Source organism: Austrofundulus limnaeus, unplaced genomic scaffold (genome assembly GCF_001266775.1).
Source record: "Austrofundulus limnaeus strain Quisiro unplaced genomic scaffold, Austrofundulus_limnaeus-1.0 Scaffold208, whole genome shotgun sequence".
NCBI classification, from domain to species: domain Eukaryota; kingdom Metazoa; phylum Chordata; class Actinopteri; order Cyprinodontiformes; family Rivulidae; genus Austrofundulus; species Austrofundulus limnaeus.
The window spans coordinates 531,642-541,987 of NW_013952610.1; the positions used below are offsets into that span (position 1 = coordinate 531,642).

Consider the following 10,346-nt stretch of genomic DNA (forward strand, 5'->3'; position numbering starts at 1 on the left):
ACACACACACACACACACACACACACACACACACATTTCCCCGATGCTCCTTTAAATAGTCCAAAATGTCAACAGAAGCCTGAGTGAGAACTTCCCAGGACAGCATCCCTGCAGACACAAGCAGCTCTCCTGGGATAAAATTTATTATTTTTTTTATTATCTAAGACTTCTTAGTGGATTGTTTAGATATTTATTCCTAATGACTCACTACATCACTACTGTTTGAATATATCAAACAGTTTTTGCACTTTTGGAGCCCCACATCATGACACTTCCACCACAGGACCCCAAGACAAAAAAAAATAAAGGGGAAAAAAAGCAATGTTTTCCGTTTTAGGTTGTTGCTGCAACTTGTAACTGTATGAGCTGGAACTTATCTCTGAGTGACACATTATTATTTTTTATTTATTATTTAATCTAATCTGTGAAAACTCTGTGGAGCCACTGAAGGAGAACGTCCTTTTCATGTCCAAAGAAACAGCTGACTCTTTGTTTTCCTTACTAATATTTGTTATTTAATCATCTGTAAAGACAGTTTTTTAATTAATACTGATGTTTTGCATGTGGAGATATGGCACGCACAAACAAAAAGGTCCAAAACTTTCAGCTTATTTTTGTGTAATCTTTGTTCTTTTATTGTGGAAGTCACAAACGTACTTAAAAGTTGACTTTTCACGTTTCTTTTTACTTGTATGTCAGTTGTCACGGGTTAGGCAGGGAGTAAATCTGAGTAACAGTTTTTTTAATTATGTTTTATTCAAATAAAAACTAAATTTGTGGAAATAAAAATATGAAAAGCCAGCATGCTTTAAAAAATGCTCTGAAGCAGGAGCGTCAAACTCATTTTCACTGATGGCCAATTGTATTTAACTTCCACATTTTGTGTTAAGACTAATGTATTAATAATAATAATAATAATAATAATAATAATAATAATAATAATAAACAATAACTGAGCTCTACGTGGTATTTCCTGCAGAAAAACAGTGTTTTAAAACGTCCTTTCATTAACACTGAAAAGTACTACGTGTACTAAATGTGAAATAATACAGAAATACTATTAGAAGTAAAAGTAAGAGTTTTCCCTACTGGAGTGGTGGAAAGTCTTGAATTCTGAACTCATTTTCCCACAGGATGGGCATTCCAGCTTAAATTTACAACTTGTAAGGGAGCAGACAAACTGTTGGCCGCAGAGATGACAGAACCAAAGAGAAAGCAGGAGGAAAAGAAGACGGGAGAACTTATTTATAGTGGCAGAGCGGGTTGGAAGAGGGTTATTTGATGTTATTTATCTTTTTTTTTTCTAGGCTCTGAGATGTTAAATAAATTTGAAACTGAGATTTTGAATAAATCCATAAAACTTGAAAAAAATCCCTGACATTGCTCTATATATCCGTATACCTGCAAAATGAAAGAAAATCGGTGTAAATTACGGACAGACCGTACAACTTGACATGTATGTAATGCCGTCATTTTGCAATTAAATAATCAACATGCATTCTGAGAGATGCAGTTTATAAACAATGCTGGCTTTAAAGCAGCTTATTTTAAGATAACAGTTTTGAAGCGCTCACCATAGGCGTAATTTGCAGGGGGGTTAGGGGGGTTATGACCCCCACAATAATTTGATCTAGTTGATATAACCCCCCCAATAAAACATAATTTTGCTGTAACAATAAAAATTAACTGGTTAAATACACAGCTGCAACTCTAGTTGTTTTTAGTTAACTTTGACCTGATTTCAAAATTTACAATGTCACATATTATGTGATATGTGCACATTTAAGCATAATTGTTGAAAATAACATGCAGGGTTTTAGGCTGCCTTTGTCACATTATGGCTAGATTGTGTTGTATTTTTTCCTGGACAAATTGTAGTGCACCAGGTAAATACATACTTTTGGAAATTTTAGAATGTAGTTATGTCATATAATGCATCCTAAAAAGGTCAAATATTTCTTACTTATGGAAAAAAAGAAGGGTAAGCCTTTTCTTATCTGTTGAACTGACGTGAAACAGAAAAGGTGCAGAGTAAATACAAAAAAACAAACAAACCCTGAAAGTTAAGTAAATCAAAGCAAAAGCCTTAAAATATATTTTATCTCCTAAATATCTTGAATGGTTTTACAAAAGTAAACAACTCAATAAATAAATAGAGAGCACAACCCCCCCAATGGTAGACCTAAAGTTACGTCCTTGGTGCTCACTGGCCATATAAAATGCCACAGTGGGCCACATTTGGCCCACGGGCCTCGAGTTTGACACAAAGCTCACTAATACATATTAAAACACGCATCAGTTAGCTAAGTGATCACATCTTTCTCTTCAATAAATGATCATTTTGCCTACGCGGTGTAAAATATCTACATAAAGTGTGAAAGTTGTTAATGACTGCGGGCTGAGCAGGACCAGAACCTCTGTGGTGAATGAAAACAGAACCTTCCTCAATGAGCTCCTCTAAGACTCGCAGCTGAAAATTAATGAAGGTATTAATGTATTTTTGGGTGGAGGTGTGTGTGTGCTAACATGCCACTTCCTTTTTGTGTGCATGTACGGGTGTGTCGTCTGCTTCAGTGTGTGAATATTCATGTGTGTGTGTGTTGCACTGGACTCACTGAGCAGAACAGCCTGGGGTGTGGAGCACAGGAAAGTCTGGGGGTTAAAGATACACACAGATATGTTAAACAGCGCTCTGAGACATGAAGTCCTGGCGATTGTGTAATAAAAAACAGTTGGAGCGTCTGATTTATGATTGGTGGGGGTGGCAGAGAGGAGGGGGCTGAGCTGCAAGAGGGGACAAAGAAATAAATGTTAAAGGAGAATGTTTCATACCCCCGGGTGAGTCACCTGTGAAATTCAGTATCATCATATACGCTGATGATACGCGATAAAATAAGAATAAAGATCTGAAAGGTAGAAAAATAAACATCTCTCCTAAGCATAAAATTCAAGAATCACAGATTTTAGTACGACGACCGCCACAGCCAGCTAATCCCAGCAAACTCTATTATTTTGATAAAAATCGAGCTAATATTTGATAAAACTGAGAGTCATCCTCAACATATGATGCTAACACATGAACAAAAAACACACAACTTCATCATAAGATGTTTTAGTTTAGAACTCTGGCGTCCGTTTACAGTTAAAGATGAATAAAACGCCTTTTTTTGTTTAATCTCAAATAAGAAAATTCCAGTTCAACTTTCAGAAAAGCAGCCATCGAGGTCCCACATGTGCATTTAATCACGAGGAAATGTAACGTTGTGTGTTTCCAAAGGACACACGATGCCAGAGCAGGGTGGATGAATTATCTGCACACACACACACATTTATATTTAGGTTGACACTCAAGGGAACATCCGGCATTCTTGAATTTAAAGTCCCCGTCTCCTCCTCGGCTCGAACACATGTGCAGCAGGAGCTGAAGGTGAAGTGAAGTTTTTAGTTTTAACTTTAAATCTGTCAAACAACAGAAAGATTAGATGCAAAAATACATACACATCCTGCATGTAAAAATATACATTTTTTTAGTATTATACTACATCTGACTGAACTGAACTGATGTGTGAGATTAACACAATCAGAAAATATGATCGATTCAATATTTTCTAGAGTCCGCTCCACTTTGATTTACACTAAAATAATTTTAATTTCTTTTAGTTTTTGTTCCAAATGAGTCACTGTGTGCTGCAGTCGCCCTCCTGTGGTGTTTTAGAGTAATGCAACCTATAATTTATTACAGCGTTCATGGCAGTAAACTGTTAATAGCTAATGAGCCTCTTTACTGAGACTTATAACCAGAAACTTTATCACTATTATAAATTATCACCTGAACTCTGTGTTCACTAATATTTTGCTTGCAAAAATACTCTTAAAAGATCTATTTTAAGAAAAGATCTGCCCAAAAGAGAACTTGGCCTTTAGAGGAGACATATTTCTGCTTTTAAATCCCCCCCCACCCCCCAAATTTAAATGATTCCGTTGGGGACTATATAAAGTGGAACTGCAATGCTCCTCCTCCTTATTGTAACTCCACAAGCCCCTCTTTCACCCCTTTTCTTAGGTCTCAGATCAACCCGTTTTGAAGCTGTCTCTTTAAATCCAAATGAGCCGCTTCAAACCCCAGCCCCCTCCAGCTTCCAGACTGGTTCATTCTACTTTGATAGAGGGGTTTACGACTCCAAGTACACAACAAAACACAAATTTAATGGCTACAAAAGTTGGTTTTTGCACATGTCGCCTTTAACAGGTTAGGAAATAATTAAATTAGTAAATAAAGTAATAAAATGTAAATTAGTATTCCTAACATGTATTCTAAATTAAGAGAGTGGTACTGTTGTCCAGTTTTGGAACCGAAGCCTGGTCCAGCTAACTGTCATCAAGAGATAGACGTTGTTGTGCAACCAGGACTTCCAGATGAGAACGGGGCTGTAGGGTGGCTGGGCCCAGCTTTACAAATAAGCTGAGGAGTTTGGATTAAAGCTGCAGGTGAAAACAACTCAGCTGAGGTGGTTCAGACACGTGATTCGGATGTTTCCTGCAGGCAGGTCCCACTGAGAGGAAACCTCGGGACAAGTCCAGAACCTGCTGAGGGTATCAGGTGCCCTCTCTGGTCTGGGAACGTCTTGGGATTCTTTAGGAGGGAACGGAGAGAGATGTCTGGAGTTCCCTGCCTGTTGCCTCCATGACTCCACCACAAATAACTGGCAGAAGATGGATGGATGATTTTCCTTCTGAATCAGTTGGTTTTTGAAAGATGGCCCTGTTACAAAAAGCACATTGACACAAATAAATGTGACAACACTGTGGTGCCCAAATATGTGCCTGCTTTTTCATTGGATCAGCATGATGAAATGTGGTATATGTCAATTTTGTAAAATAATAATAAAAAACCACTAATCCACTGTTTATTCTGTGACTTATATTTCTTCAAATTTTCTGTTATAATGTGCCAAAGTTTCTTCAAGCACAATGATTAGAGCTAAATTTTGCAATTATAATTATTAAACCGTTTTAATGTAACGATTTAAGTCATTTTAACATTTTTTCTTTCTTTCAGGTAAAAAGAACAGTAAAGTGTTAAACGATGCTGAAAATAAAATCTTCCTAAAGTTTTGACAAATTGCTCACACTTCAGACACATTTAATTTTACTCTCCTCTTTACATTAATTTTTCTCATACCACACGCTGTTTACTACCATAAAGTTACCGTTTTGACTGTTCAAGAAACATTATTAAAGCAGGCACGCTTATGAAATACAAACTGGCTATGCTAGTTAGAAAAAGCGACAGCGAGGAGAAAAAGGCTGCTTTTTGTTTACCTACGTGAATGGAGCAGTAAGGCGGGCCGTGAGACTGTGTGGACCAATAGCGTCGCGTTAAAGCGTTGATTGACGTGTTTTCCAACCAATGACAGAGGAGTACAGCTGGACACGCTCGACCACCACACCGTTTTTTTCGCTTCTCACAGAAAAACAGTGAATTTGTCAGGTTTTTTTTTTTTTTGGAAAAGCAACCCAGGCAAACCAATTGAAGGTACAGTTTTTTATTAACAGCTGGAATAATTTCTTCATAGCGTAGTTTTTTGGTGACGCTGGGGTCCGTAAAGAGACGTTTGCCCGCACTGACAGCTGGTTTTTCGGATTGCCCCCACGAAGTTCAGCGGTGAGTATGAAACAAACAGGAAGCTAGCTTCAAAGAAACAGCAGCGACATAGAAAACAAAAAACCGTAAACAGTTTTATTTACTTAATAACACTGCTCAGTTAAATTTAAAATTACAAAAAATAAAAATGTAGACAGCTCAAGAGGTCAGAGGTTAATAAAAGTAGCTGTGTTGGTTAACTATACTATTTTGACCTTAAAGATTCATATGTACTTTTTAGACGATTTTAATCATGTCTGTTTAATTACACTTTCAACCAAACAAAAGGGACAGGTTTAACTGTTTTTAATTTAGCGTCAGAAATGTTTGTATTCACGAAGCCACGCAGGCATTTGTGATGGAGAGCGAAAAACACTGGAGGATGTTTGTTCGCGTGCTACGTTCAATTACCCACTGCAAGCTCCGACTTTTAACCTCTCACTGTGGTTTAACCCTTAGTGCTGAGGCCTAGTCACATTAGTTAGTTAATTGAAGAGAAATAATGAAGTTTTATCCTTCTTATGTTGAAAAAAAATCTCGCAACAACATTGTGTCATAAAATATCTTCTGCATCATGTCAGCCACCTCTTTAAAGTTTGCCTGTCATTTTCTCCATGTTTAGAGTTGTAACTCAACTCTCATGTTCCTGACTTTCCTCTTCTCTCCATGTCCTGGCACGTTTCCCTCCTCGTGGACACCAGCAAGAGAAACACTGTGCTCCCTAGTGGTTGGTTTTAAAATGGTCAGCAACAAAAATAAACAAAAACCTCCCGAAGTCGTTAAGAAATGCCACCAGATCGCATAAAGTGTAGCTCCTTGAAAGCAGACCATATCAGAATGGAGGTAGAGTCAAGACTTTTGCAAAGAACTGTGTTTCTGTACTGTCATAAGTGGTAAAACAGTGTTTTAAAAGATTTTCAAAATAAGAGATTCGTTTTATGCTATCATGTTAAAATGATTAACGTCAGCTTAAAACACACAACGTTTGCGAACAAAAAAAAAGCTTTCCTCAACGAAATCCATACAAAACAGGTGTTCATTTTAACATTAGTCCGAACTGCTATAAAGTCCGTGAACGCCTCAGCAGACCACGTGACCGAGCTCGCTCCGTAACTGTAGCACGGAGGCTAACAGGACTTAGCAGCTGCCAGGAATTTCTCCCCGACGAGTGAAAAGCACTCTTCGACTCTACGCTGTGCATTTACATCCGAGTACGCGTTGCGCTTCGAGGAGGACAGCGACAGTGCGATGCCAGGTAACGTTCACCTTGAAGAATAATGTCGCTGACGAACGCTGAGTCGTGCGTGGCGCGTTGTAATCGGCGAAACGCGGAGGCTTGTTTTGTTGACCTGCTTCAGGGATGCTGCCATGCTGTAGCAGCGTGCTAACAGGCATCGAAGCCCACTTTTGTTTGGCCTCAAATAATCAGACAAAATGGGGTTAGTCCACTAAGCATGTGTGTTTGGTAATCGCTCATTTTGTCGTGTTTTGTTCGACGTGTTATTTGCGGGGAGACAGTGTTTTTGTGTTTCGCCACTCTTTAGAAAACCAGTTTTTAAACCACCTAGCCGCTTTACTCTTTGTTGTTGTTGCTGGGATCACCTTAGGCCCCATTCACTGACAGCACAGCGGGGTCCGTCTAATTTCTGGGTTTGCGTAAGCTAGCCTCTTAGCGTAACCAGGCTAACTCTCTGTTGCAAAACGCACACCTGGTTCGCTTCGCCGTGCTAGCTCCTAGCGCTCGTCACGTACGACGCTTGTTTTCAACGTGCCCGCGGATTTTACCTGTTTTTAAAGCACAGTTATCGCCCGCCACAGAAAACTAAGTGGTAATTAATTTAGTTATTGACAAATTATCTCATGCGTGGGCGAATAAAAACAAAGTAATCACCGGATGTGCATCTACAACTCCATTAGCTTTTGTAGTTACATCAATTTATCAAGGTAACCTCAGGTAAATAACCGTAGTTAACACAAAAGTAGCTATAACTAAAATATTTTTAAGATATGGAGCTGAAATTTGGAGTGGTAATGATTAGGCTCATCTCACACACACACCCTGAGCTCTAAGCTGATTGTGCAAGATTTGTTTTCTAAACTTTCCCAGCTATCATTAGTCAACTCTGCCTATCTGTTTAGCAACATATCTCATTAACCACCTGAATTTACATGAAACTTTCAGGATGTAGGTGTGCATCAACTCATTACTTTTTGAGGTCAGCCTGGTTTACGGTGTCTGCTTTAACTAGTTGACTAAATCCAAACACTTTTTAATCTGAAAGGAAGAGGGTGATATTCAACTCTTTAAGGCAGTGGTTCCCAAACTTTTTATCTTCTGACCCACAAAATATCCATGGCAAAAACTTGTGACCCCAAATATTACTTGTCTGAGTACATGAACTTTGTTACTAACCCTAAAAACACAGGCTTTTTTGACAATCTAAACAGCTTATACACAAATATAAATACTTATTCATACTTATTTTGTATTTTAGTAATAATTATAGGGAAAATATTACATCAGCAATTATTTTATTACCCTTTAAARTGATTTCTGGAGATTATCCAAGGTGCTTCATGACCCATAATTGGGTCCCAAGCCGAACTTTGGGAACCAAAGTGCAGTGGTTCCCAAACTTTTCAGCTTTTGACCCACAAAATAACAGTAGCAGAGACCTGTGCCACCAGCTACTTTTGGTCTTATCTGTAGGGCTGTGTATTGGCAAGAATTTGGCGATACGATACATATCATGACAGAAGGGTCATACGATATATCCCGATATATTTCGATACTGTAAACAAGGTGATATATTGCGATATTTTTGGTCCAAAAATTCTATTAAACAAAAACCTCTTAATGGGAAAAAAACAAAACAAAACGAAAAAGCAAAATTCATTGTCTCAGAAAATTCTAATATTACATAGACATACTTTTGATACATTTAGCTGTGTTCTGCTTTGTATGTATTTTATTTTATTTGTTTCATATTTCATCCATGTTTTCAATTATTAGACTAAATTTGCCAATAAATAGTTTGAAAAAATATATTTTTGCAGCCGGACATTGAGAGCAACAGACAGTTTTATGTCACTGGGGGAGTGCCGAGCTCGCTCGAGGTGATAGACGCATGCGCTATATGCGTAACGTGAAGGCTGACTACAGTTGGAAAAAAGAAGTGCACAAGTCACTTAATTTGTCTTAAAATACAGACATTCTGACAAATAAGTAACTGTTTGTAACCTTACCTCAGCTTAGAAGGCAGAGGGTGTCGGTCTTTTCTGCTCAGATTCAGCTATCGGAGCATGAAGCTAATGTTTACTCACAATGCTAATGCTCTCTTACTCTCTGGTGCTCAAGAGGTAGAGGAGCCAAATGGCTGGCTCACTGCTGCCAACTAGTGGTCAGAGGCTGAACAACATAAAAATGAACGGCTGGCAGGAAAGTTGACATTTTAAACCTTAATAAAAAAAATCGATACAGGGCTTTAGAATATCGATACAGTATCGGTAAATGAAATATCGCGATATTTCAGTGTATCAATATTTTCTTACACCCCTACTTATCTGTGTCGTCTTCTGAAGTGAAATTTTTAGTTTATATCTATCTGGAAGTACTCTAATGTATATATATATTGTGTTACTTGCAGGGATTTAGTGCAGTTTTGGATATTTTAGGCCTGAAGAGCTGTTATCGCTATGAAAACTGCTTTTATTGTTTTCTTTTTCCACTTATCTGGTGATGTGAGCACCGACTGCCATCAAGCGCTCAGCCAGTGTTTGTGTGACGCGTGGTGTGAATGGGGTACACCTGTCCAACAGTACAGGTGTCTGCACAGCTCATGTTTGAAGCTGCAGCTGACACTTTGACACACATTTTAGTTTGCGAACAGTGTCGAGTTCCAAATGCATAGGTTATCGTACAGTGGCAAACTCTCAAGAGATTACAGCTCTATTGTTCCAGCATGACTGAAACTATGGCCGCCCTCTGTAACTATTTAAAGACGGCGTTTGTGTTGTGATTTCTTTTTAACGTGACCCCGTGAGTCGCCTGGGGAGACTGACGACACCTGTGAACGATTCAAGACTTCTCTCTCTCAAGAATGCAGTTTGTAATTTGGAGCAGTGTGGTTGAGATACTGGTTTAACGCTTGTTTTCTTTGGTGCAACTGAAATGCTTTTAGAAAAGTCAAATTAGGACATCTTGTACAAGTTTTAGATTGATTTAGTGCACGTGCTAAAATTCATTACCAGGTAGGAAAATTAGAGTGTAGTAGCAGCGACAAGCAGCTCAGGATGTAGTTATTTTTTAATGTGAAAATGCTTTTTTTTTTTAAATTTTTTTTAGTAAAAGATGAGCAATAAATCAATTAGTAAAGAAAACATTGGATAGAGGAGTTGGGAAGTGATTATTATGGTTTTAATGGTCTCCAAACAATATTATCTCAAATGTTTGTTGGACCTTTCCTGTCCCTCTCCACATTTTTTCTTTTATCTTTTAAATTGCATCATAAAACCTTTCACCGTTAACAGATTCGAGCACGCGCTGCTTCACGAGCTTTAAACATGCTTGTTGTGTTGTCTTCATTTTAGGGCTGCAACTAACGATTATTTTAATCGATTAATCTGTTGATTATTTTTTCGATTAATCGGCCAAATCATTAAAATGCCAAATTACATGAATATGAGTAGATATAAATTAAGT

The 10,346-nt window shown here is 38.0% G+C and overlaps 1 protein-coding gene across 2 annotated transcripts in view; it reads left to right on the top strand.

The window, feature by feature from the left end:
- The first annotated feature begins 5,504 nt into the window (after positions 1–5,504).
- paip2b (poly(A) binding protein interacting protein 2B) overlaps positions 5,505–10,346 on the top strand; it is a 13,391-nt gene continuing 8,549 nt past the window's right edge. The window contains exon 1 of one of the 2 annotated variants that reach the window (XM_014019060.1): positions 5,505–5,665. Coding sequence is in view for 1 of the 2 variants with exons in the window: in XM_014019059.1 (XP_013874513.1) it covers positions 6,893–6,899 (7 nt within the window). In the remaining variant the exon portion in view is untranslated. Of the gene's footprint in view, positions 5,666–6,790; positions 6,900–10,346 lie in introns of those variants that run through there. The other variant, XM_014019059.1, reaches the window with a different exon arrangement.